This window comes from Rhineura floridana, chromosome 5 (assembly GCF_030035675.1).
Source record: "Rhineura floridana isolate rRhiFlo1 chromosome 5, rRhiFlo1.hap2, whole genome shotgun sequence".
In the NCBI taxonomy this organism is placed as follows: domain Eukaryota; kingdom Metazoa; phylum Chordata; class Lepidosauria; order Squamata; family Rhineuridae; genus Rhineura; species Rhineura floridana.
The window spans coordinates 153,713,982-153,741,951 of record NC_084484.1 but is presented as its reverse complement, the minus strand read 5'-3'; the positions used below and the strand labels follow the sequence as shown (position 1 = coordinate 153,741,951).

The 27,970-nt window shown below is 45.4% G+C and overlaps 1 protein-coding gene and 1 non-coding gene across 2 annotated transcripts; both read right to left on the bottom strand.

The window, feature by feature from the left end:
* Positions 1-298: 298 nt before the first annotated feature.
* CDX2 (caudal type homeobox 2) lies at positions 299-27,379 on the bottom strand. The gene is made up of 3 exons (XM_061628506.1): positions 26,506-27,379; positions 10,028-10,173; positions 299-999 (listed from the first exon to the last, which is right to left on the bottom strand). Exons 1-3 carry the CDS (start codon positions 26,999-27,001, stop codon positions 796-798), a joined length of 846 nt encoding a protein of 281 aa, XP_061484490.1. The 5' UTR covers positions 27,002-27,379; the 3' UTR covers positions 299-795.
* Positions 17,144-17,262, bottom strand: LOC133386414 (5S ribosomal RNA). The gene has a single exon (XR_009763160.1). It is a non-coding gene; the product is annotated as a 5S ribosomal RNA (ribosomal RNA).
* Positions 27,380-27,970: the final 591 nt, after the last annotated feature.

The following is a 27,970-nucleotide window of genomic DNA, read 5'->3' as shown; positions in this document are numbered from 1 at the left end:
TCTGAAACCCTGGAGAGACACTGCCAGTCAGTGTAGACAATACTGAGCTAGATGGGTCAGTGGTTTGACTCAGTGTAAGGCCGCTTCCTATATCGAAGCATAAATCTGAAAGGATAGCCATCAGTGCCAATCTTATGATGTCTTGTACAAGAGATTCATATCAAGCAACTTGCTCTGGGGCATTTCAACCACAGCTTTTCCCAATCTTTCCTGCAAGCTGTAAGATAAAGCAGTCCTTCTTTTGGTATATTTAGAGTACCAGAAAAACAAAAGTAAAACATGCTTTAATATTCCCCCCTTTTTTCCTTCTTTTTCCCATTAAAATTTATCATTCGCCCAACAACATTGGTGATAAAACACAAGAATGACAACAAGAAGAAACAAACAGCAAAAGGCATTCCAGGCCCAATTCCCTGAGAAACTGTTTTTCATTGTGAAGAGAAGTGTCAGTTACGTGGCACCTACCACGAGCGTGGAAACAAAATGAAGCAAATTACAGGGAAGGGATCAACTCCCTTCCCCCCCCAACCCCACACAACTTGGGTTGCGAACAGTACATTTTGTACAAATGTGCAGGACAACAACAACAACAACAACAAAAGCTGGAGTGTGATGCTGTGTAGAGAAGTCCCTCCCGTGTGAAGAAGTCCAGATGGGAAGCAGAGCTACAGTGTCACATCATCAATTTCACTGATGGACCAGTGGCCTTTCTCACCAGGTGTGCATATGTTCCTCCCCTTCAAATAAGGAGAGCAGGAAGTCTCCAGCTGCTCAGTCTTTTAGTTCCAGCAGTTCTCACTGTGCAGTGGGTGGCACTAAACCAGGAGCACCCAACACTCCTCCTCCATTGGGGCCAGAGCCAGTTGTCCCTGGCTGCATGGAGGACACTGGGCTCATGGGTTCTGATCCACTGTGCACAACCCCTGGCTGAGATTGCTGCAACTTCTTCTTGTTGATTTTCCTTTCCTTTGCCCGCCTGTTCTGAAACCAGATTTTTACCTGGGGGTAGAAGACGACAAAATAAGAGAGGGTAAATTAAGAGTACTATGGAAATGGAAATGGACCACCTTCAAGTCGATCCCGACTTATGGCGACCCTATGAATAGGGATTTCATGGTAAGAGATATGCAAAGGGGGTTTACCATTGCGTCCCTCTGAGGCTAGTCCTCCCCAGCTGGCTAGGGCCTGCTCAGCTTGCCATAGTTGCACAAACCAGCCCCTTCCTTGTCCGCAACTGCAAGCTGGGGGGCAACTGGGCTCCTTGGAACTATACATCTTGCCCATGGCTGCACAGGTGGCAGGGCACGTCACCCCTAAGCCACTCACTGTGGGGGTGATCTTTAGCTGGCTCTTTTCACCCAGGAGACATGAACGGGGATTTGAACTCACAGACTCTGGACTCCCAGCCAGGCTCTCCTCATAACTGATGCCCGATACTCCTCTGGATTAATCCCATTTATCATGTGTCAATGAGACTGGTTCCAAGCCTGTGCATTACGGATTCCTATACATGCTTACCTATGAATGAGGCCTACAAATACAGTGGGACTTACTTCAAGTAAATATTCAGAGGACCTGGCTGCATGCGCAAAAATTCTTCCTCCTCAACCCCCCCTCAGAAAAGGACAGGGAGTAGAGAATGTGTTGAAAGAGGGTGGGCTCCTCATAAATTCCTGAGAATCTAAGCTTTCCTTTTCAAAGCAGAAAGATAACATGTTTTCAGGAAGAGGGAGAGAGAAAATGAACAAACTTGTCTTGTAATGGAGAGTGAACATCATATCCATAGGTTGTGGTCAACTAAATCTCATTCATGTTAGTCATGTCCATTAAGTAAATGGGAATTCAAAAAAGGGGTCAAAGACCAAGATGCTGGAAAATAGGAACTTTTTAATTTTTGATAAAACCCAACGTGTTTCAGCCTGTTATCTACAGGCCTTCATCAGGGGATAATAGTTTATAAGATTATAAGACAAGTAAATCGCTTTCTGTACTGTGCCAATATCAAATGTCTCAACCAACATGTAACAGGCACAATCTGGCCAAAGTGATACAATTCTGAGTCCTGTTTATTTCAGCGTGGAAGAGTGTTAAGAGTACATTCAGACATACCTAAAGCATTTCTGTGTCTACACTCTGGAATTGCACTCCGCACATTGTGAGGTACCTATAGCCCACAGGCCTAAATTGTGTCCACCCAGGTCTCAGAAAGTAGCAGATCAGGTCATTTTGGGCTAACCACACCTGTCTTTTGTGGGGCACGATGTCATATATGATGGCAGGCACAGAAAACTGTCTAAAGGAAAGTTGAGCTCAGGGAAAACTGGCTCTGTAGGCTGAAAGGAGAAGCCATTTGTTTACAGAGCACATTGGCTCATGGGTATAATCTTACTCCACTCCTCTCCTCTCTCAGAGCAGTTTTGCAACTTTAAAAAATGATTAAAGTTTATAATAAATAAATATTTCAGTTAATTTGTAATAATATAAATGAGGGGTGCTTTTAAATATTAAAAATAAAGGCACATTGCTCCCAAAGCACAATGGAAGGGCAAGCATGATTCAGGGTGTAGGCAACACCAATTATGGGGCAAAAATGAGGGGGACAGGCTCAAGATGTACCAACTCCTATTTCTAGATACATCTAGAAATGTAGGCTGAAGCTCAACTCTGATAAGACCAAGGTGCTACTTGTGGGTGACAGGGGAAGGTTGGGTGTTGTTGACCTGAAGCTTAATGGGGTGAGTTTACCTTTGAAGGATCAGGTCCGCAGCCTCGGGGTTGTTCTTGATTCCAAGCTGTCCATGGAGGCTCAGATTTCGGCAGTGAGCCGGGCAGCTTGGTATCAACTACACCTCATACGGAGGCTGCAACCCTACCTCCCTATTCATCAGCTCCCACTGGTAGTACTTGCCCTGGTCACCTCTCGATTAGACTACTGCAATGCGCTCTATGTGGGGTTACCCTTGAAAACAGTCCGGAAACTACAACTGGTGCAGAATGCGGCGGCTCAGTTGCTTACAAACAGCCGCCGCCGCGATCACATCACACCAGTGTTATTTCATCTGCGTTGGCTTCCAGTTGTTTTCCGGGCCCAATTCAAGGTGTTGGTGTTAACCTTTAAATCCCTATACGGTCTCGGCCCAGTTTACCTGAAGGAGCACCTCCAGTACTACCAATTAAGCCACCCGACTAGATCAGCCACGCAGGGCCTTCTCTCAGTCCCACCAACGAAAACAGCTAGGTTGGTGGAGACTAGAGAGAGGGCATTTTCAGTGGCGGTCCCCACTCTCTGGAACTCCCTCCCGTTTGATCTCCGCCATGCCCCTTCCCTGGATACATTTCGCCGAGCCTTAAAAACTTGGCTCTTTGGACAGGCCTTTGGGATCTCCGGGGTGGGCTAATTTTTCTGTGATTGTTTATTGTTTCTGTGATAATTGTTTACTGATTGCCCTACTTAGTTTTACGGCTGCATTAGTGTTGACTGCATTGTATTTTATTCTGTATTTTATATTGTATTTTATTGAATTTTAATATGTACGTCACCTAGAGTGGCTTCGGCCAGATAGGCGACACAAAAATTAAATTTATTATTATTTATTATTTATTATTATTATCTGTACACATCCTTAGCATGTCCTTAACTGTTCCATGGAAAAGCATGGGAAGCTGCTTTATAGGACACACCTTCTTCCCACATAAGTGTCACCCATCTTGTGGGAAGGAGCTGTAACATGTAAACATAGAATGCTGCCTTATGCTGAGTCAGAACATTGGTCCATCTAGCTCAGTACTGTCTACATTGACTGGCAGCCATTCAGGGTTTCAGACCGGAGCTTTTCCCAGTCCTCCCCAGAGATGATGAGGAACTGAACCAGTGGATGCAAATCAGGTGCTCTACAGCCTCTTTCTAGTCAAAGATCCCCAACCCTAATCTATAACATTAGAACTGCAATCCTTTGCACACTTACCTGGAAATAACTGCCACAAATTCAGCAGGACTTATTTCAGAGTAAACATGCATAAGGACTTATATGAGTGACAAAATTGTAACTTAAATTCAGGCCGGCATGATTTAGGACTCACCAAGCAAGCTGAAAGCAGCCTATCAACAATACATTGTGTTTTTTTGTGCTTGACTGAGAGTGAATAAGGAGGGGGGATTCAAACACTTGGTATGGTTCATTCGGGGGGGGGCACATTATCTTACTTTCAGTATAGCCACTGCAAAAAAAAAATGTTTGTACACCCATTGCAAAATGTGGAACACAGTGGCACAAAATGTCTTAATTGCATCACAGACATAGCAAAAAGTGGCACAATACTAGTCAATAGATAGCAAGGCTCCTCACCCCAGTACCCACTCTAGATATATAGTACTCAAGGCCAGCAAAGTTATTTTGGCACCTGAACCAATAAATCCTACATGCTCCTCTTCTTGGGTGTAAAAATGTAATAATAAACCTAAAGAGAAACAATTTGCTACTCTTTTATGACACCCCAGATCAGCTGCTTGAGATGGCCACTTTAGCCTGCCTAACGGTAGGGCCAGGCTTGACAGTAGTCATATATTGCTTGCCACCCCTCAGTAAATATCAAGTTTCAAGTGCTGGGCATCATAGTGAACAAAAAACTTTTCTTATATTGGCCTGCATATAGGGTGTCCACATCAAAAAAGAGAACAAAGAAGGAGCAGATTTGCATAAACTTGGTGTATGCTAATTTATGTGCATAGATACAAATTTAGAAATAATTGCTATAATTTAAATAGAATGACAATGTATTTGTTTTACTTCTTTATTTCATGTATTTATATTCTACCTTTCCTTGAAGGAGCTCAAGGTGGTGTACATGGTTCTCCCCTCCTCATTTTATCCTCACAACAACCCTGTGAGGTAGGTGAGGCTGAGAGACAATGACTGGCCCAAGGTCACCCAGTGAGCTTTATTGCTGAGTGGAGATTAAACCAAGGTCTCCCAGGTTATAGCCCATCACCCTAACCATTACACCACATTTGCTCCCCATAGTGGGTAGGACTTGTACTAGGTGATCTGTGCGCCTGCTCAGTCTGGTGTTCAAGTGCTTACTGTTGACTGGCAACTTCAAAGCCCCTGCTCTTCTTCTTATAGTTTTCTATTTTTAAATCAGACCACAAAAAAGACAAATTATTGGGGGTTAGAACAAATTAAACTAGAACTATCACTAGAAGCTAAAATGATGAAACTGAGGTTATCATACTTTGGACACATCATGAGAAGACATGATTCACTAGAAAAGACAATAATGCTGAGAAAAACAGAAGGGAGTAGAAAAAGAAGAAGATCAAACAAGAGATGGATTGATTCCATAAAGGAAGCCACAGACCTGAACTTACAAGATCTGAACAGGGTGGTTTATAACAGATGCTATTGGAGGTCGCTGATTCATAGGGTCGCCATGTCATAACCGACTTGAAGGCATATAACACACACATAATAAGCCTACCATTTAGCAGGAATACTATATATATATATATCATCACACAAATTACTTTAGGAAGCGGGATTACAAAGAGGATCAGGATGAGCCTTCCTATATTTAGGATTGGAAATTGTTAGGACAAGCTGTACATTAGTTTCTATTTAGAATGGTTTACTCATGGGGCACTATTCTGTCAAATTAGTTAAGTAGTAATAGTTGTTTTTGGGGTTCTTTTTAAAGGCATATGAATTAAAGAGGGGAAAGACTAATGGAAAGCTCAGCACAGGAGGAGGGGAAGGGGGCTAATCATGGGTTTATATCCAAAATACATCCACAGTACTGAAAGCGCACATTAGAGGCTAGCTAATTTCTTATAGCTTTCATGACCAAACAGGGATTCTAGAAATCAGTGCAGCAATAATCAAAATACCAGCCCTTATACAAGTGACAGGGGGAAAAGCCAAGCCATTATTCACATGGGAGCCTGACTCAGAGCTAACACATTTCCAGAAACTCAAGGACATCTGGAACGGGCGGTATGCAAAACGTTAGAAATGCAACTCTCTTGGACTTTGAGAGCTAAGGTGTGGGCCTTTCGCAATAACCGCGAAGACAGCAATTGGTAGACTATCTAGAATGTCTCCTCTGATTATTGGAATGGGATAAACAAACCCTCCACTCCTGAATGTGTTTATATACAAAGCCAACCCGTAACTCAACATGCAAACTGGATGAACGAGCAGACTTGGACTTAAAGCCACTTTCACCACAAACCAAAATGCAGTCAAGGGCACTGTGAAGGCATGCCAAGACGCCACAGAGACCAAAAGAAGTTAAACAAGTTCTCAGTAGTTCAGCTAGATCATTTTAGGCCCTGGACTTACTGGTCAGAATGCCTCTGAGCATATACAGAACGTATCTTCTCAGTACTGAGTAAGTAACCACAATCAATTGCCCACATGAATTGATTGCAGGAAAAGCATTTTAGATCACAGGTGCTTTCAATCTCCATCTTGCACAAAATTGGGAGGGGGATCTAAAGTCAGTGAAATTGGTCACACTCTGTGAACGGTTTTATTCCAAGTGCTAGATTTCATCTGTTTCTAGAACAAAGCCTGATGGCCTCCTTGGTTGAGCCACAAGCCACTTATTTAAGTGCAGTGCCTGAAGTTCCCTTAAAACTAGGAGTGGGGAACCTATGGCTCCTCCAGATGTTGGATGTCACCTCCCATCAGCCTCACCCAGCAAAGCCTATGGGCAACATCTAGAGAGCCATAGGATCCCCATCCTTGCCTCAAAACTATTTTGGAATAAGTTATTTTGCGGATGGTGATCAGATAAATCACTATTTGAATGAAGCAAAGTGTAATCTTCAAGCCATTCCAGTACAGCTCCCTTCCCATTTGTGTATTTACCTGCTGTATTTGGAAAGACACAGGGGATGCAATTTGGCTAAAATAGGGGAAAGTCAGGGAATGGAGCCTGTAGATTTCATTAAGGGCCTTGTCCCTCCCCTTCCGCAGTAATTAAAGTACCAATGCACTCTGGAGAAAGCCCAACCAATGAAAATGGGAGTATTCCAGAGCAGAAAAAAATACATTACTGATTACAATTACAAACAGTACTCTCTCTCCCCCCTCCACTCATTTTATGTTTTGCCCAGAAACCAGATCTGCTGAGGTGAAAGTGGTGATGCCTGTGAATAGTGGGTAGTGAGGGAAAGTAACTCTGCATATGCTTAAAGGCCATTTTATCGTGATTGACTTCTTCTGTTCCACAGCCAACACCCAGCATTAGAAATAGGTTCTGGGCCAGCCAAGGCCCGTGCTTGAAATTTTGGTTAAAAATGCACACTTCATTATTTGTCTTTTTGTTTCATTTAAAAAAACTATTTGGCTTGATTACAGGCATCAAACATCAGGTTTGGGAGCCTTATAAGTCCTTCAAGAGTCTGCAGTGCAGCTTGTAACACTCCCAATAATCTCCCACATACATTTATGGAACCATCTTCCGGGCTGGCTTGTTTGGAATGGGTGCTCAATCATACCCTTCTTTGGGAAGTTGGCTTTAGGGGGACAAGGACTACTTTGCTCAGGACACAACAAGGCAAATACATGTGTGCACAATAACTTTTTGTTATCATACTGATGACATTTATTAAAAGAACAAATACCTTGCCAAACTAAAGGGCAGAGATGCTTATTTTAAAAAAATACAAGGGAGGGGATTGTGCCTAATTCAGGTGGAATGGATGGTTTGCCATCTAAATTCATGCGGAGTTGACATTGTTAATGAAAAACATGGTGTGATGTCTGAACATCTACAGGGCGAGAAGCTCAGTCCAGCAACCCAAATTTGACACCAGGACACTTGTCCTAGATTGTGACATCCTCTTGGAGAAATATGATCAGGGAAATCGTATAATAATTACAATAGAGCAGAACAACAAAATAATTGATTTGCTCCAAAACACTTCCTCTGATTTTAGTAGGTTGGCCCTGGAGTAAATTACTGTATACACTAGAGTGTGGTGCTGTAGTGATGGGGATGTTCAACTAGGATTGGGAAGAGGCAGGTTGAAATCGCCATTCAGCCATGAAACTCACTAGGGGAACTGGGGCCAATCTTTTCCACTAAGCCTAACCAACCTCATAGGGTCTTTGTGAGGATAAAAATGGGAAGAGGCAGAGCCTGGTACAATTCTTTGAGTTCCTCAGGGTGAGATATCCCTGTGAATAAATTTCCCCCATCTCCCCAATGAAATTAATGGACATAACTTAGGGTGCAATCCAACTCATATTTGCACTGGGCTGAGGGGAGATGAATGTGGTGGATCCCTAGCTGAGCTGGCAGAAGCCCCTCACCCCAGCTCAGCTGTGGCAAAGCTGGGACTCTGCCAGCTCAGCCAGGGATCGGCCAGGGAAGGCCCGAAAAAGAGGTGTTCCAGGGGCATGTCGGAGGAGGGGCTGGGGGAGACTTTGAAACATCCAGCTCCCATTTGGAACACTCCTGTGGGTCACAATCTGGGTCAAAGTTACGCCAAGAAAAAGGATGGTCTAAAGAAATAATTATAATGGAAGTCAACGGGGAGTGCTTACTAGCCGGTGAGGGTATTCGTGAGAGCCGGCTTTTTCTTTTCCGCTCATTGTGCAGCTCCCGGCCTGGCAACTCCCAAACGGCAAATGGATGCCGTGGACCATCCTGCTGGCTCCTCCTCTGCCAGTGCCCCTTCCACCATGGATTGCTCTGCTCATCATGTTCATGAATTTCAAAGGGTCTACTGTGAGCAAAGCTTAGTTTAATGCCACCCTATGTTTGTAAACGCATGTAGATGTTTTTGATGCAGATTAGAAAGCCATGTTGAATTCAAATGCAGGCCCTAAATCAGGGGTGGGGAGCCTGCAGCCCTACAGATGTTGTTAGGTTCCAACTCCCATCAGCCCCACCCAGCATGTTCAGTGGTCAGGAGTGATGGGAACTAAGGCCAACCCTATCATTACACAGCTGACACAGGCAGCAGGTTTTGGGTGTCATAAAAAGGCAGAAAATGGTTAGTTATTTAATGTATTATTACTATTTTTTTTACTGTCAGAGGACAGAGGGGCAGAAAGACACTTGCAAGATTTTCTTGCCTTGGGTTCCCAAATAGCTTAGCTGGCCTTGGGTACTACACACTTTTTATTTTTATTTGTAGCAAAATGTTTTGGGCTGCCCCTGATGGGAACTGTAGTCCTAAACCATCTGGAGGGCCACAGGTTTTCCATTCCTACACTAAAATATTATGTAGAGTTAGTATTACAGGGGTTAAAAAAAAAAAGCAACTGTAGTTAGTTGGAAGTTTGCTTTTATGCCACTTTTCTTCCATAAGGCAGATGCAGCACACAGAAGATTACAAAAATACATTTTAAAGTTAGATTTATGCCTCCCATGTGAAGGTGAATGATGTGGCTCACAATCCCCTTAAGCCAAGTGATTTCTCCTATTCAGCTTTGTCACCTAGTATATAAGCAACAAGGAGCTGCAGCCAATTCCTGGCTCTCTGGCAAGTATATCTGTATAGTGAACCTGTTTTTGTCTTACACATGTATCTAGAAAGAAAGGCCAGAGCTTAGCAGAAGAGAATGTGCTTGACACGCAATTGGTCCCAGGCTCAATTCCTGCCTGGAAAACATTCCTGTCCAAAAGCCTGGGGAGCTGTTGCCAGTCAGTGTAACCTGAGCTGAGCTAGGTAGACCAGAAGGCAGCTTCCTCTCTTCTTGAAGCACAATGTGTGAGAAGTCCCATACTTTTGGTTTATTCATTATTTACTTATTAGATGTATATCCTACCCTTCCTCCCAGTAGGAGCCAAGGGCAGCAAGGTTCTTGGAAGGACATTAGCTGACATACTTTTAAAAGACTCGAGGCTTGCTTAATGCAAGCACCTTGGCCTGGCTAGTTAAGGGATTATTGTACTAATGGTTAGGAACCAAAACTAAAGCACCATGATAAACAGAATTGGCTGGCAGACTGGAGAGGGACTCAAGAGCCCCCGACATCTTATAGATCAAAAAAAAAACTAGCCGAAGTCACACCTGTCTCTCTGACAATCCCAGATTGGCTGCCAGTTCGGCTTTCCTCCGAATGGTGATGTAACGGCTGTAGTGAAACTCCTTCTCCAGCTCCAGCCGCTGGTGATCCGTGTAGACCACGCGATACTTGTCTTTCGTCCTGGTTTTCACTGAGGAGAGAGATGCAGGTCAGTTAAAGGAAGTGCGTTGACAGCATCATTTCTTTAGTGAATTCTTTTGACAATGTAGTTGGGGAATTGCTCCATTTGGTTTTAGCAAGAGCATAGTCCTTATGAAAAATGCCCACTAGTCTCTTGCAATCAGAGCTTCTGAAGACAGTGGAACAACCCCCTCCCCAAATATCCCTGCTTGGCATATTCATTCAAGGGCTTCTGATAACCCTGGCCTTTTCAGATTTTAGCAGCCAGTGTTCAAAACTCAGCTGTGGATTATTTCCACCCCATCCCCCAAAAAACAGGTTTGAAGGGCTCCCTCTTCTTCCTGCTAGTTTAAATTATAAGCTCTCAAACGTCTGGTTTGAAGAGGAAGTGATTTTCAAACAATGCACGCTTGTAAAAAGCTGCTGGATTTATGGCTCCCCAAGCCAAACACACACACACAAACCAATGCATGCATGTGTGTTGTGTGTGTGTGGGAGAAATGCACCTTGATTTGTTCCTATATATTATTATTTGGCACTCTGTAACTTGGCCTATTATGGGTGGCACTTCTACAAATGTTCACTTGGAATTAAGTCCCAAGATTTCAACAGAATCAATTTCTCCAGGTAAATGTGCTTCAGATCCACACCCTTTTGTATGGAGGATATACGTAGTCCAGACAAATAGGTACTTCCAAGTCCCTTTGATTTCAATGGAAGAGATTTGATTCACATGTTTAATTTTCCCATTTAAGTCCTGTTATTTTCAGTGTGCTTGAGTCTGACTAGATCATGCTCATGAGGCACAATCCAGTAGAAAATTTTCCTGTATACATAAACCCCCTTGAAATGAATGTGGGATGCACACAATAGCACAACAGTTTATTTCAATGTGGCTTGTGCACAGTCTCACTGGATCATGTACCACAGCACTGAATTAAGCCTCAGTAGCACATATTTTTTGTAAGTGTTCACCTGTTAACAGTTTTACCTTTTCCCCAAACATATTACTTGGAAATAACATTGGGGGACAAAGTGACAATAACTGAAATTGTACTGAATTTACATCCCAACACTAAACATTTTTAAACAGGGAATTAAATCCCATTTCAGTAAGACTTCCAAGTCACATTTGTACAAGTGAGGATTTGAACCCAGAACCCCCTTTTTGAAATCTGACACTCAAGCCTTTGTGCTGCACTGATTCAGTACTATGTTAAGCAATGCAGCCTTAAGTCATGATCCAACTAACTGTTTGGCCACTTTAATCCCCATTTATTTCAAGGGAGACAGTTAAGCATGTGTTGCCCTCAAGAGTACATCTGTTGCTTCCATTGAAATCAACATGTCTTCATTTTTTTAATATAAAGCACCAACACCAAATTGTGTGTAGATGTGCAGTTTATATAATATGCAATTTATAGCAAGATCGGTAAGTAATACTGTTTGCTGGTAGAGGAGCAAAATGTTCCCCTTGGCCTAAATGCTTTATTTTATTATTACACATAATATCACACATGCCACATTGTTCCAGAACTCCTCATTAGAGAAGGACTATCTATTAAGATATGAAGATACAGTTTTATAGTTTTGTGAGGGAGAGTCACACATGAACTGGATTGTACATCTCTTCTAATGGAAAGAAAACACAGATTTAAAAAATAATACACAGACACACCAAGGTATGGATGGATACATCATGGATTTCCTATGGATTAGAATCCACTTCATCAGATGTATGATGTATTATCCTTGATTAGCATGTGTATACATGGGTACAGAGGGGAGGGATTTAAACAATGGGGCCAAAGGCCATGAAACGCAAGAAGCATAATAGTCTGTGACGTTTCTATGCAAAGATCAAGTGTATATAAAGATAAGTACAGTGACCATTGCCAAAAAGGTATCTTCCACAACACTTACCTGCAGTAAATCAGCTTATCTTTCAGGAGCCATAAGCCTGTTGGTTTTTGCTGAAACAGACTAGCATGGTTACCCCTCTGGAAATTGTGTTGCCCTGTTCTCTGATAGCCTTTGCACCACAAAGTGAGTAAGCAGAGACTGTTACTCGTTTCGCAGTATATAAACTGTGAAGCAGCTCCTTTCAGAAAAAGAAAGTAGTTGACTGATCCTTGAAGGTAATGCCTCTGAAACTGAATCCACAACCAAATTTAAACTTCACATCCAAGTACTTTCTTATCTATGAGCATGGGGGGAGGGTCATAGCTCAGTAGTAGAGCATCTGTCCTGCATGCAGAAAGTCCCAGGTCCAATCTCTGGCATTTCCAGGTGGGGCTAGGAGAGAATCCTGTCTGAAATCCTGGACAGCCACTGCCAGTAAGTGTAGTTATTACTGAGCTAGATGCACCAGTGGTCTGACTCAGATTCCTATGTTGTTTCTAGCAATCCAATACAAATCCCAATTAAATATGACCCCTTTTGGACAGAGACAGCATTGCCATGGAAATCTATGCTCTGATGACCTTTAGATTAAAGTGATGGTAGTGCATTGTAAGTGAGGCTGCCTTTGAAGAAACCACAGTTACTTCAGAATAGAGTTCTATGACAGCTAAACAGAATATTTATGGAATGTTTTTCCTTTAGAGGGGCTCACCAGGCACTCACTTTGCAATCTTTTTGGTGCTAACAAGCAATTTAAACCATATCTACTCATAAGTAAGTCCTACTGAATTCAGTGGGGCTTATTTTCTGGTAAGTGGAGTTAGGACTGCAGCCCGAGACATATTTGCTCACCCAGGCATATGAATCTTGTGTACGATTTAAGGGTTTTCACTGTTGTTAAATTTTTTATTTCATTTAATTGCTTGTACATTACCCCTTGATTTCTAAATAATATGAAGGGTGGTACAAAATGTTTTAAATAAGTAAGTGGGCATTAGAGGCACATCACACCAGTTTTTGAATACCTGCACTGGACCCTAGTCCATTGCTGGGCACAATTCACAGATTTGGCTTTGACTCTTAAAGCATTTCACAGATTGGGATCAGGGCCCTTGAAGGACCTCCTATCTCCACACCAACCTGTCCATACACTAAGGTCATAATCATTGGAAGCTCTTCTGCAGATGCCTCCATTAAAGAAGATGCATGGATGGCAACCAGGAAAGAAAGCCTTCTTGATGGTGGCACCCCAACTATGGAATGGGATTTTTTAAACTTGGAATTAAGTCTCAACAATTCCAGTAAGGATTCTTCCAGATCTTCCTTCCGAGGCACTTACATATTTGTGTGTGTGTGTGCGCGTTCTATGCTTTATTTTATAATTGTAGTTCTTTGTATTGTTATTTTAATTTCATGTCAAGTAAGATGTCCTGATTTTTTTAACTGAAAGGTGTGATTTGTTTTTATTAATAATTATCTTAAGATAATAAAATATGCAAAATGATTTATGGTGCTGCAGAAAAAGGGCTCTTCCTTTTTGATAGAAATCCACCTAAATCTATAGGACTTCCTTCCAAATACACATGATTACAATGGAGGCATCAATGCCATTCACAACAAAAAGACTGAATCAATTTAGAAATCCAGGCAGGCACATCTGCCTTTCTAAACCATAAGGTATCTCACCCTCACTTCAAAATAGCTTCACTTAATTTCATAATGAGGAGAACCTATATATACACTTGCAGGCTGGTGGATCAGTAAGTACCTGCTCTAATCTAGAATAAAGTCCAGTGGGATTTACTAAGAAGGCATCCCAAAGCCCATTTGGGAAGTAAGATTAATTTACACCAGTATCTCTTATTTCAAGTTTTGTGTGGAGATGTCAGAGCGTTTTGCATTGGCTATATAAACAAGGCAATCCACAAAGTCAAATCTGCGACAAATGTAGGGATCTACACTCTGTTGTTGTTGTTACATGCCTTCAAGTCGATTACGATTTATGGCAACCCTATGAATCTTTTTTGATATATTCATAAGAACATAAGAACATAAGAAGAGCCTGCTGGATCAGGCCAGTGGCCCATCTAGTCCAGCATCCTGTTCTCACAGTGGCCAACCAGGTGCCTGGGGGAAGCCCGCAAGCAGGACCTGAGTGCAAGAACACTCTCCCCTCCTGAGGCTTCCAGCAACTGGTTTTCAGAAGCATGCTGCCTCTGACTAGGGTGGCAGAGCACAGCCATCACGGCTAGTAGCCATTGATAGCCCTGTCCTCCATGAATTTGTCTAATCTTCTTTTAAAGCTGTCCAAGCTGGTGGCCATTACTGCATCTTGTGGGAGCAAATTCCATAGTTTAACTATGCGCTGAGTAAAGAAGTACTTCCTTTTGTCTGTCCTGAATCTTCCAACATTCAGCTTCTTTGAATGTCCACGAGTTCTAGTATTATGAGAGAGGGAGAAGAACTTTTCTCTATCCACTTTCTCAATGCCATGCATAATTTTATACACTTCTATCATGTCTCCTCTGACCCGCCTTTTCTCTAAACTAAAAAGCCCCAAATGCTGCAACCTTTCCTCGTAAGGGAGTCGCTCCATCCCCTTGATCATTCTGGTTGCCCTCTTCTGAACCTTTTCCAACTCTATAATATCCTTTTTGAGATGAGGCGACCAGAACTGTACACAGTATTCCAAATGCGGCCGCACCATAGATTTATACAACGGCATTATGATATCGGCTGTTTTATTTTCAATACCTTTCCTAATTATCGCTAGCATGGAATTTGCCTTTTTCACAGCTGCCGCACACTGGGTCGACATTTTCATCGTGCTGTCCACTACAACCCCGAGGTCTCTCTCCTGGTCGGTCACCGCCAGTTCAGACCCCATGAGCGTATATGTGAAATTCAGATTTTTTGCTCCAATATGCATAATTTTACACTTGTTTATATTGAATTGCATTTGCCATTTTTCCGCCCATTCACTCAATTTGGAGAGGTCTTTTTGGAGCTCTTCACAATCCCTTTTTGTTTTAACAACCCTGAACAATTTAGTGTCGTCAGCAAACTTGGCCACTTCACTGCTCACTCCTAATTCTAGGTCATTAATGAACAAGTTGAAAAGCACAGGTCCCAATACCGATCCTTGAGGGACTCCACTTTCTACAGCCCTCCATTGGGAGAACTGTCCGTTTATTCCTACTCTCTGCTTTCTGCTTCTTAACCAATTTCTTATCCACAAGAGGACCTCTCCTCTTATTCCATGACTGCTAAGCTTCCTCAGAAGCCTTTGGTGAGGTACCTTGTCAAACGCTTTTTGAAAGTCTAAGTACACTATGTCCACTGGATCACCTCTATCTATATGCTTGTTGACACTCTCAAAGAATTCGAATAGGTTACTGAGACAGGACTTTCCCTTGCAGAAGCCATGCTGGCTCTGCTTCAGCAAGGCTTGTTCTTCTATGTGCTTAGTTAATCTAGCTTTAATAATACTTTCTACCAGTTTTCCAGGGACAGAAGTTAAGCTAACTGGCCTGTAATTTCCGGGATCCCCTCTGGATCCCTTTTTGAAGATTGGCGTTACATTTGCCACTTTCCAGTCCTCAGGCACGGAGGAGGACCCAAGGGACAAGTTACATATTTTAGTTAGCAGATCAGCAATTTCACCTTTGAGTTCTTTGAGAACTCTCAGGTGAATACCATCCGGGCCCGGTGATTTGTCAGTTTTTATATTGTCCATTAAGCTTAGAACTTCCTCTCTCGTTACCACTATTTGTCTCAGTTCCTCAGAATCCCTTCCTGCAAATGTTAGTTCAGGTTCAGGGATCTGCCCTATATCTTCCACTGTGAAGACAGATGGAAAGAATTCATTTAGCTTCTCTGCAATCTCCTTATCGTTCTTTAGTACACCTTTGACTCCCTTATCATCCAAGGGTCCAATCGTCTCCCTAGATGGTCTCCTGCTTTGAAAGTATTTATAGAATTTTTTGTTGTTGGTTTTTATGTTCTTAGCAATGTGCTCCTCAAATTCTTTTTTAGCATCCCTTATTGTCTTCTTGCATTTCTTTTGCCAGAGTTTGTGTTCTTTTTTATTTTCTTCATTTGGACAAGACTTCCATTTTTTGAAGGAAGACTTTTTGCCTCTAAGAGCTTCCTTGACTTTGCTCGTTAACCATGCTGGCATCTTCTTGGCCCTGGCGGTACCTTTTCTGATCTGTGGTATGCACTCCAGTTGAGCTTCTAATATAGTGTTTTTAAACAACTTCCAAGCATTTTCGAGTGATGTGACCCTCTGGACTTTGTTTTTCAGCTTTCTTTTTACCAATCCCCTCATTTTTGTGAAGTTTCCTCTTTTGAAGTCAAATGTGACCGTGTTGGATTTTCTTGGCAATTGGCCAGTTACATGTATGTTTAATTTAATAGCACTGTGGTCACTGCTCCCAATCGGTTCAACAACACTTACATTTTGCACCAGGTCCCGGTCCCCACTGAGGATTAAGTCCAGGGTTGCCGTCCCTCTGGTCGGTTCCATGACCAACTGGTCTAGGGAATAGTCATTTAGAATATCTAGAAACTTTGCTTCTTTGTCATGACTGGAACACATATGCAGCCAGTCTATGTCCGGGTAGTTGAAGTCACCCATTACTACCACATTTCCTAGTTTGGATGCTTCCTCAATTTCATATCTCATCTCAAGGTCTCCCTGAGCATTTTGATCAGGGGGACGATAGATCGTTCCCAGTATTAAGTCCCTCCTGGGGCATGGTATCACCACCCACAACGATTCTGTGGAGGAGTCTGCCTCTTTTGGGGTTTCCAGCTTGCTGGATTCAATGCCTTCTTTCACGTGTAGAGCGACTCCGCCACCAATACGTCCTTCCCTGTCCTTCCGATATAGTTTATATCCAGGGATAACCGTATCCCACTGGTTTTCTCCATTCCACCAGGTCTCCGTTATGCTCACTATATCAATGCTCTTCTCTAAGACCAAGCAGTTCTCCCATCCAGGCTCCTAGCATTAGCGTACATAGGGTTTTCATGGTGAGAGGTATTCAGAGGTGGTTTACCATTGCCTTCCTCTAAGCCTAGGGCACCCGGTATTCCCAAGCGGTCTTCCATCCAAGTACTAACCAGGCCCGACCCTGCTTAGCTTCTGGGATCAGACGGGATCTGGTGTGTTCCGGGTAGTATGGCCCTAGGCACAGTCATTTAGGCCAGGCCAATTTCAAGTAGAGATACATAAACAAATGCACATTTTGGCAAAATATATATATGATTTCAACCATTTCTAAATTTCAATTCCGTTTGACTGGTGAATTTGAGATACACCTTTTAAAAAATCATCCTCGTTTCAAAAACGCTAACGCAAGAACTTGCCAATTCGTCATCACCACCATCATCTATTTGCAAGCGCTTCTTTCAGTAGCGACGCCTCTCTATAGTTCAGCCATGCATAACTAAGCCATGCCTAGTTAAGCCAACAAGGTTTTTTACATTTTTCTCCTCCTAAAAAAGTGACTGTGCGGTTCATTGGGGAATCCATTCCCAGTTCAGGTGGCCAAACCAGGAGGAGCAATCGCGCGGTGATCATCTTAAATCCCCGCTCCAAATTCACTGCCAGCCGGGCTGCAGGGCTTCTGTTGGCGCCGAGCCTTTGGGCTTTTCTCCGGCTCCTCGCTTAACTGGTTTTCTTCTTAAACATTCCCCACACGCCCAACAGATAGGAGCTTCTTCTGCCTGTAAGGGCCAGCAGGCGCTGACGTGGGTTAAGTGAAACAAGGAGGGGTCGCGCGCAGCCCCCAGACAAAAGCTTCCCTGGGACGAAGACAGGGCTGATCAGAGAAAACTCCCCGGAGCCGCTGAATGGAAAACACGAGCGCCAACAATGGCCTACAAGGCGATCTTATCAAAGCGAAGAGCCTCCGGAACGCCCCTGGATCACAAGCCCAGCCTGTTTGCCTTGTCTCCCTCCGGAACAAACGGGCGGCAGGCGCTTTCATTCCCCCTGCCCGCCCCCCTCCGCGGTGCATATGAGCATAAGAGCCCCGGCGAGCTCCTAGGGCAGCATTTGAATGGAGACATCCAGCGCCTTTCCCCTCCCCACTGCGGGAAAGGAAGGCGCGGGAGAGAGTCCGTGGGAAGAAAGGGGTTAGAAAGAGGTTGTGCGCCTTTAATGCGAATTGGAATTGGAGGTGGAGGTGGGGGTGGGGGGGCTTCTCATAAAAGCTACAAGCCCCAGACCTCGACTCCCCCACCCTCAATTTCAGTCCGGATGGGAGTTGTAGTTCAAAAGGTGCCGGGTTGGCGAAGGCTGATACTAGAGAGCGTTCATTAATTTGGCTCTTCGCAGTGAATCCCTCCCAGGATCGTGCTAACTGAAGGCAGGGCATTTTGAAAGGAATTGTTCCCGTGGGTGTCCATTCCCCCTCCCCCATCCAAATGGCTCGCGTGGGGTAGCTTCTCTACCATGTACAAGCCAGGACCCTTGGACTGAGTTGCAAGTAGTTTATGGACTTAAAAAGGGAGGGGATACAGCCTTGCAAATGCATTTACACACGTTACTAGCCCAGCAAGATTCTTACTAGCCTGCCCACCCACCCACCCACCCACCCGTAAACGTGTGAATTGACGAGCAAAATCATCATCGCCGCCACCACCGCCTCTAAATCTCTAATTTCAGAACTTAGAAAAATTGGTTATAAAATTGGTTATTGTTCTGGTATTATAAACAAATAGATAAGGATTGTTTTTATTTTTATTTTTGCAGTAACTTAAAGGTGTTTTTTTTTTAAAAAAACTGCAATGAAAACAAAAACTAAAACCATTGAATCACAGAAGACATAAAAGAAAGTATTTTTATTCCCTTTTTATATTTGGCAGTAAAAGAGCAATGCTTTAGCTTTCTGCAAAGCAGATTTTCTCTTCCCCCCCATCTATTTAGAATCCGATCTGAATTTGTGCTCTTGCCTCATTGATTACGTTTAATGTGTCCATTCGTGTTCAGTGGGTGTCCGTTTGGACACACAACTATTACTTTTAAAAAATGCCTTGACTGACGGTGAGATTAAAGCAGAATGAACTGGCAGAATTGCCACGTTTTTGTTTACTTGTTTGAGTTGTTGTTGTTTTTAACCCCAAGTCTTTATGCTTTTTTAACACCTGGGGCATGGCATGCCAAAATTGAAGAGACCGAGCCATTTTCCTCAGGGGGAGGATTTTGCCTCGCGTTTCTGCTTGTGTGCAGGGGGAGTAAGCGAGGAGGAACCTCAGCCTTTAGGAACTCGGTAGAGCATAAGGAAGAGAAAATAATGGGCCCTATCCACTGGAAAGTTTTCCAGGATTATGTGGTAATGGAGATGTGTCAACCGTTTTCAAATATTTTGATAGATTCTCAAGACAGAAGAACCTTAATAACTTCTTCCTGACTGGATTGACATTTATGCACTTAGTGAACCAAATATATATATATATTAAGGGTATCTAATGTTAGTCACACTCAGAATAGACCCATTAGAATCAATGGACTGAGTTACTTTACTCAACTGATTCCATTGGGTTAGCTTTAAGTATGACTAGCATCGTAACTACAATCCTAACCATGTCTGCTCAGGAGTAAATCCTATTGAATTCCTATTAAGTCCTATTGAATTCAGCAAGGCTTACTCCCAGGTAAGTGTTAATCTAAAAAAACAGACTGCAATCCTACACCCATTTGAAAAATGGAAATGGACAGTCTGCAAGTCGATTCCTATGGCGACCCTATGAATAGGATTTTCATGGTAAGCGGTATTCAGAGGGGGTTTACCATTGCATTCCTCTAATAAATAAATATCCATTTATCTGAGAAAAAATCCCACTGAATTTAGTGGGGATTACTTATGTGTAGACCATGAAAGACTGCATTGTGAGAAAAAAAAGATTTTGTATTTTATTATGTAAATAGGTAGTTAAAGTGTGTGTTTGTGTGTGTATATATAAATATATACATATATTTTCTCAGTTCTGTGATCTCCATGTGGGAGCCACCTAAGGGCCCGTTATACCTCCTAGAGAGGTCTACAGAAAATCAGCCGATTGGGTTGTTTGGGGGAGAAGTGGGCGGTGGGGGAGGGGAAGAGAGATATTTTTCCGCTGATCTGCTCTGGAGACTTTTGCAATCTCCCCAAAGGCCTGTTCCCATTCTGCCACCGCCCCCCTTCCCCCGCCCAGGAAAGAGAAAGGGAATGGCAGATTTCAATATTGACTGCGAAAGTTCTGCCCCCTCCTCCTCCTTTCTCTTCTTTTCCGGTGAGGGGAGGATGGGGGAGGGTAGAAAGAAAAAACTGAAACAATAGCGAGGAAGGTAGATATCAAAGTGAGACAGGTTTCAAGCCCCCTCCTCATGGCAGATGAGGGTCTGCGAAAGGGAAAAGAGAGCGAGCGACGCGGGCCCTGGGGAACGATATTAACATCACAAGGGTGTAAAGGGCAAAGGGGAGCCTAGAGGACCCTCTTCTGGTTGGCGACCTTTCTGAAGGGCATTCGGATCCGAGCTGGTTGCTATCCTGAGGACATTTCTTAAAGAGCAAATCGCGTTGAATTCAGTAGGGCGTTCTTAATCGCCACGTATAAGGGCATGCTGTGGGTCAGGCTTCACCAACCTGGTGCCCTCCAGGTGTTGTGGACTAAACTCCCATCAGCCCAGGAATTCATTTATACAGCACCGAACAACACATACTTTCCCACTCACACACACCCTCCATATATGGCAGGAATAATGTAGGCCTACAACGTCAACCAGTACTATTGTCCATGTTAAAATGCATTCCCACATTGCAAAAGTTGGGTTTGTAAGTACATGGCAGAGGTGAGATGTATGTGAACTAGGTGACACTAATGGATTTGAATTCCAACCTGCTTAGATTCTGGTGCAGACTAGACACATATGCACACACACTTGGGGCAGGGGATGTCTGCTCAGAAGTAAGTCTCAGTGAGTTCAGTGGGGCTTCCTCCTAGGTAGGCAGATATAGGATTGCAGCCCCAGAGCATTTCAGGGGCATGATCCAGTCACAGGGAAGCTCTTTGGTTTGGAGAATTAGGCAGGGATATGCTTGTTTGTTTATTGCATTTATATCCTACCTTGGAGCTCAAGGGGGCTTACATGGTTCTCCCCCTCCTTATTTAATCCTCACAACAACCCTGTGAAGTAGGATAGGGTGAGACTGATGAAGGTCACCCAGTGAGCTCCATGGCTGAGTGGGAATTTGAACCCTGGTCGCCCAGGTCCTAGTCCAACACTCTAACCACTACACCACACTGGATCTCTATAGGATGGTGCTATCCAATGCCTGTCTACTTGGAAGTAAATTGTATTTTGACTTACTCCCATGGAAGTGTTACCGAAGTGCAACATGAAACCCTCAAACCGAAGAAGCCTATCCTATACTAACTGGGCTGTTCCTCTGGAAGCAGAGACCAAGGAAACCCAAACGTGCTTCACTAAGGCAAGAAAGGGAAACCTGAGGCTCTCCAGAGGTTGTTGCATGGCCTGTGACTCCTATCAGCCCCAGCCACCACAGCCAATAATTAAGGATGATGGCAGCTGAGAGAGAAAGTGGCAAACATGCCGGTCCTAAGCAGAAGTAAGTATATAGAACACAGAAAGTTGCCTTGACCATTGGTCCATCTAGCTCAGTATCGTCCCCAAGCAGTTTTCCAGGGTTTCAGGGAACCATACCTGAATCTTCCCCAGCCCTACCTGGAAACGCCAGAGATTGAACCTAGGACTTTTGCATGCAAAACATGTGCTCTTCCACTGAGCCACGGTCCTTCCCCAAGTCCCACTGTCTTCAGTGGTGCTTACTCTAGAGTAGGCACAGTCAGAGGCAACGGAAAGTCCTACTTAGCTGGAGTCCCGCTTCCTTCCTTAGAATGGGGCCCCTTTTGCATAAGCAGGCTTTGGAGTTGAAGAGGATCCATCCCTCTTGGGTAAACCAAGGGGCCCTCTCGCTCATATCCGGCCGTCTGGCCAAGTGGGGGCCGGGGATGCGTGTTGACCGGCCGCAGAGAAGAGATTCCCAGTCACGGAGCGTCTCCTCGCCGAGGATTATCAGCCACGCGGAGGAGCTGGCTGAGATGGGAATATAAAGGTATGCGCCCACTGAGTCAGAAACCAATGCACGGCCAACCAGGCGCACCGCCCGATGATTTATAGGACTGTAATTGGTTATAAAAAAGAAACAAATCTTTTAAGTGGCTGTAACCGGGCCTCGGGCAGCCGCGGGAAAAGCCATCGCTTCCACTCAAGAGAAAGTCTTGATCGCAGCTCGACTGGAAGCCGATGAGGCGAGGTCTTTCCAGAAAGCCGTCGCGTGCGTCGCCGCGGAGAAGGGAGAGGAGGCGGGCGCCCCTTAGGATTTTCAATCCGGGAACAGTGCTAGATCCAGCTGACCTCCCACGGTCTCCAGATCAGCCTTGTGCATACAAGAACGATGTCTTGGGCCTCATCAGGAGACCAGGTGGCTTCAGCGAATTGGGGAGCCCGCGGGGTGATATGCACGGCTAGTTCTACTCAGAGTAGACCCACCGAAGTTAATAAACCTGACTGTATTAGGTTCATTAACTGCAATGGGTCCTACTCTGAGTAGGACTCAGCTGAACGCGACCCCATCTCTGCACTACAAACTTATGTGGATTTTGAGCAGCTGGGAACTTGTGGTCCTCCAGATGTTTGTTGGACTCCAGCTCCCATCAGGCCCAGACAGCATGGCCAATGGCCCCCGGTGATGAGAGTTGTAGTCCAAGAGCATTTGGAGGACCATAGGTTCCCCATCTGTACTCTATGGCCTAAGACAGTTCTTACAAAACTTGTGTCTGGGCTGTACCACTTCAACCTGCGGGCGTGGGTCCTCATCGTGGCATGCTTCTCTGTACTAACGAAATAACTTACGAAAGTAAACTAGCAGGTCAGGGGGAAGGCTGGCCAAAGCCTTTCTTTCCGACATGCTAGGTTTCTGTGTTGCAGGCATTTGCTTTTTGCATGGAGGAGTATTCCATCACGGTATTTCGCATTTCGAAGTTGGTATAGGCCAGCTAGCCAGGCAGCGGACTTGCACCTCAGTGAAAACGATGGGGCCGGCTGGTCTAGCCCCACTGAATTTTGAGTCCAATGTGGTTCCGGGTCCTTTTGCCCTTACAGCTTTAAACACCATAACAACAATCACCGGACGTTTTTCTGCGCAAGCCTCGTTGAAATTTCAGAGGGAGCTGCGCAGAACCATTGCCAAACCCCGATTCCTTTTAACGGGGCTTGCGCAAGAGAAATTCCCAGTCGTCGATGCTAGTTTACCGTTCGTTTCAAGTGTAGGTGCTTCCGAGTATGTTTTGGCTTACGATCGGAGCCGTACCTAGAAGCAGCGCGTTGACAGAAGAACAAAATACCATTAGAATCAAATGGGTATTACTTCCCAAGTAAGGCTGCGACTTCCTGGATCTCTGACTTTATACATCCAATTCCCACTAAAGCAAACGCTGGACCTTTCAAAGCCAGTAAGGTTAAGGAAATTTTTCAAAAAGTGAATAGAAAAGCCTCAGTATCCCACTGGCACTCCGATCTTGCATTGTTTTATCCGTTCATGGGAATGACCCCCCCCCATCTTAAGCACATTTCTGCAGTGAATGTAGAAACGATTCTTTTATCCGCGGGATTTGGACGGGTAAATATAGTTAGCCTTCAAAACACCGCTCAAGGAAATTGTATAACTTACTAGCTCAGCCCACAGTCCTAGGATAGAATCCGGATCCTACAGGCGTTACTCAGGAGTAAATCCCACGGATTTTCATGAAACCCTCTTCTACACAACGCTGTTTCGGATTAGCAGGAGAGTTTAAATTTTAAACCGATCCCAGTCCCACTGAATCCCAAAACATATACGCTTAAATGCAAATACTTCAATCCAGTGCGAATCGGCCCAGTTTGAAACCTTTGGAAGAAAGTTACACCGTTGAGTCTCAACAGGTCATCTTGAACGCTTTCACTGCGGCTCGTTGCCTTCCCTGTTATTCGCAATCTCTATTTAGTGGTTTTCTTTTAAACATTGAGAATGGGAAACAAATAAACTGTCTGCTTTTATAAGGAAAAAAATGCTCTCCACTACCACCACCCCTTTTTTTCAAATGCGCCATAGTTTCCAAACGGAGACTCCTCCACTCTGCCCGAAACCCATGTCTGCAGAGAGGCCTCTGGAACGATTCACACGAACGGGAAAATCCCAGAAAATCCTCGGCTTGTTATGATTACGCGTCGCTGGGCCGGAGCACCCGCCGCCGTGCTCAGATCCTGAACCACACACTCATCGAGTCCCGGGGCTTCAAATATCACTAGAGAGGACGTCCGCCCAGGCCCTCTCCAGCTCCAGGGCTTTGGTCCTTGCTCCCGGAAGAGTTTTCTGAGCTGTCTAAAGAACGCCAACAATTTAAGGCGCTGGAAGCAGAGATCCGCACACTGGCTCCAGCAAGCCGGCGCCGGCGCTGTATGTTGTTGCTCCCCCTTCCTCGGAGGGGGTAGATTTTCTCGTGCCCCCTGGAGGCTATCATACCATGCGGAGATTCCCATACCACCCTTATGGTATGATCCGAAGCACATTTACTCCAGAGTAACTCCCACAGAATTCAATGGTACTAGCTTCCTGTTCAGCCTACAGTCCCTATACGCAGCGGGAGTTACTTCCGAGTAAAAATGCATAAGATGTTGCTCTGTGGGGAAGTGTGTTTAGGGCTACAGCTTTTAAGTGGGTTTTCAGCGCGCTTAACTATGGGTGGGATCCCTTCTCTCACGTTCATCCTTGCCCTCCTACCGATCTGGAACACGCTCCTTTTCATCCCTTCGTCACAAAATCCAGCGGCAAAAGAGGGTACATATATGTCTCTGTCCTAGGGAGCTGGATGGGGACCCTAGCCTACTAAGATCACAGATCTTTGCGCATCAAGTAACACTGGCCTCCCTGCGAGCAAGGGCGGGGTAAGGAATTTCAACAGCCTTTCGAAGCAACAGTTTCTGCCCGCCACAAATTTCAGCTCAGCGGCGGTGTCTGGATTTATATGTTGCTTGACCTCGCGAGGTTGAGAAGCGCAATGAAAGGGAAAGTTCCATTAATTGCAACAGGATAGATTCCCCAGGACATCTCTCTCTCTCTCCTTGTGTGTGTGCTTGGAATGGCAGATTTAGTAGCCACATGATTCAGTTTAACTGGCTTGGGCGGTAAAGATGCCTGTCTCCACTGAGATTGGAGATTTTGTACAGTCTAGAAATTCCCACAGCCAGCTGGAGAATCCCAGAGGAACTCACCAGGCTGAAATTGACATAAAGGTAGCCTGTTAATGTTCTGATGACAGCAAGCTAATCCCGGCTCATTCTGTGAGCTGGTTGAAAGGTATTGGAGGGCCCCAAAAAGCGCGTCCCGGAAGCTCGACCGTGAACGCGCATTTTCACTCCTGCACCTAATGCAAAAAAACAGGACCTCCAGTCAACAAATCCATTCGGACGGGGTGGATTTGAGACTCATGCTTCACTGAAGGGCAAAGCACCCGTTGCTTTCAAGAGCTCTGCAGAGCACCTTGAAGTCTGGAAACTTTACCCCGGGGAAAATTTCAACAGGGCGTCTCTCTCAAACATTCTAGTTTTGTGGATTGCAGCCTGCTTTGTTTATTTATCGCAGCCTTTTACATCCAGATCCGAACCAAAAGGGAGAATGAATGTGCCAGTTGTTCTCTCTCCCATCCTACTCTCAATTAGTGAACTGGCAGCCGATGTTTCGTATCACCTGTCCTCACACACTCCAATATTTAAGGCGCAAGTTTGTGCCAGAGAACTGAATGGGGCATTCAGCCGTCTCCTGGCCTTGTCAACTCAGGAGTGAAGTCCTGCTTCTTTCTCTGGACCTTACTCCCGCGTGAACTGGAGCAAGCTTTGCAGCCTCAACGTCCGCGCTAATGCCTTCGGGGCAGCGGTATAAATAAAGTGAAAGGGCGGAGGATCCTGGCTGCCAGATGGACTTACTTCCGAGAAAGGTTATATGGAATGGGCAGTAGCGTGGCTTGTGGCTTCCTAACGCCCTTGGCAGTAAATATTCGATTTAATGGTGCGGGTTTACAAGGGAACAGGAGGCGAAAAGCAAACAAGCACACGCACGACTACCGGATGACGGAAATCCCAACCCCCGGCTTCACAATGTTGTTCCCCCTTTCTCTCTCTTCTTGTATCCCCCTTCCCAGACCTGCAAAGCGTGCCTCTGAGCTGGTACAGAGCGCTGCGTCGCCTGCTCCCCACTGAATAGCCCCCCGGCGCCTGGATTAAAGAGGCACGTGTGCGCATTTCCTCTTCGGCAGGCCTGAGCCCCAACACCTCTCTCCGGGCACTCAGCAAGCGAACCCCCCTCCCCTCCCCGAGCCCGTTCTTTCTTACCGGGTCCCCCCACCGGAGGTTTCCTCATCCAGCCGCAGTCGTTTCGCCGCTGGCCGCCAGGGGAGAGCTGCTCAGGCGAGTTGAGCGACTGCATCAGCCCTCCGGAAGAGTGGACCCCGGAGCAGGGGGGCGCCGGCGGTCCCTGCGTAGGGTGGTGATGGTGGAGGTGCGGATGGTAGTCTCCGGCCGGGCTGTAGGCTAAGCCTGCCGCAGCGGGTCCGTGCACTGCGTTGGCTGCCGCCCCCGGGACACCCCCCTGCCCGTAGCCGTTCCAGTCATCGCGGAGGGGCCCGCCATAGGTGCCTGGCCAGGGCGATCCGGGAGACTGCGCGTTGTCCAGCCCAATCCCGGCGGGCACGTGGTAGGCGCTGTAGTCCGGGTACTGCGGGGCGCCCACGAAGTTCTGCGCGGAGGCCAAGTTCAGCCCCCCGGCGTGGCGCATCGAACCCGGGTACATGGAGGGGGCCTCTTTCTCCACCAGGTAGCTCACGTACATGGTGGCCAGAGGCGAGCGACGCTTCTCCACATGCTGCTGGGAGGGGGCCAGCGATGGGCTTCCCACCCCGTTCCTGTGGGGTGCCTGGCTGTGGTGCGAGGGTCGGCTCCCAGCCCGCGGCTGAGGCTTCCTCGGGGCTCAGAGAAGCGAAGAGCGCCGGCTGGCGTCCCTCAGGGGAGCCGGCGCCGTTGGCCAGGCAGCCGCGCTGCGCTCAGAAGGATGAGCGATGTGTTGACAAGGCTCTCTTAGGAATGGCCTGGCCTGGCCTGGCCCACCACCAGAGGCAGGTGACGTGGAGAGAGGGAGGGATGGAGGGAGGGAGGCACCGGGGTAATATAGCGACTACTAGCCCTCCGAAGAAGATTTGCATTTAAAAAGATAAGGGAGAGGGCAGCGAGCTGATCACAGCGACATATTCAAACCTTTATTGTTTAAGAGCTTCCTTCTCTCCCATTGCAACCTGGTGCACTTTAACCTCCAATCACAGGTTCAAAGAACTGAAATCCGAAGAACTTGCAAAAGAGAAAGGGGGGAGGTGATGGTGGAAGCACACATGAAGGACTGGCGCGGTCTGCAAAGAGCACCTTTAAATAAAAATAAAAATGAAATGATACCTCTCTTTGATGTGTAGGGTTTTTTATATAAAAAAAGACTTCAGAAGGTGACCGAGCTAAGAACTGGCAGAGGCCTTCCAAAGGACTAAAATGCAGGACCTGTGTCGGCCTAAATAAATATAGAGAGATGTTTCATTCTCATCGGGATGTAAAGAGGTTAAAGCCTTCGACCTGGGTACTTTAGAAGGAGAGTGCCCAAACTACCGTTGTCGGTTCCAAAGTACTTTTGTTGTTGTTGTTCCAGGGCTCCCTTCTGGTTTTAAAGCCGTTTTACTGATTAATAACCCAGTGTCAGCCTAATGTCGGAGAAGGAGGCGGGCAGGCACAAAAACACCAGCGCCACCCACCACCCAAA

Bases quoted from the DNA above. Each gene is read 5' to 3' on its own strand.
- CDX2 (XM_061628506.1), bottom strand. From the start codon at position 27,001: ATGTACGTGAGCTACCTGGTGGAGAAAGAGGCCCCCTCCATGTACCCG. The intron at 10,174-26,505 runs GTAAGAAAGAAC...CTCTCTCCTCAG, and splicing joins ACCTCCGGTGGGGGGACCCG to TGAAAACCAGGACGAAAGAC. The intron at 1,000-10,027 runs GTGTGACTTCGG...TTCTACCCCCAG, and splicing joins TGGGATTGTCAGAGAGACAG to GTAAAAATCTGGTTTCAGAA.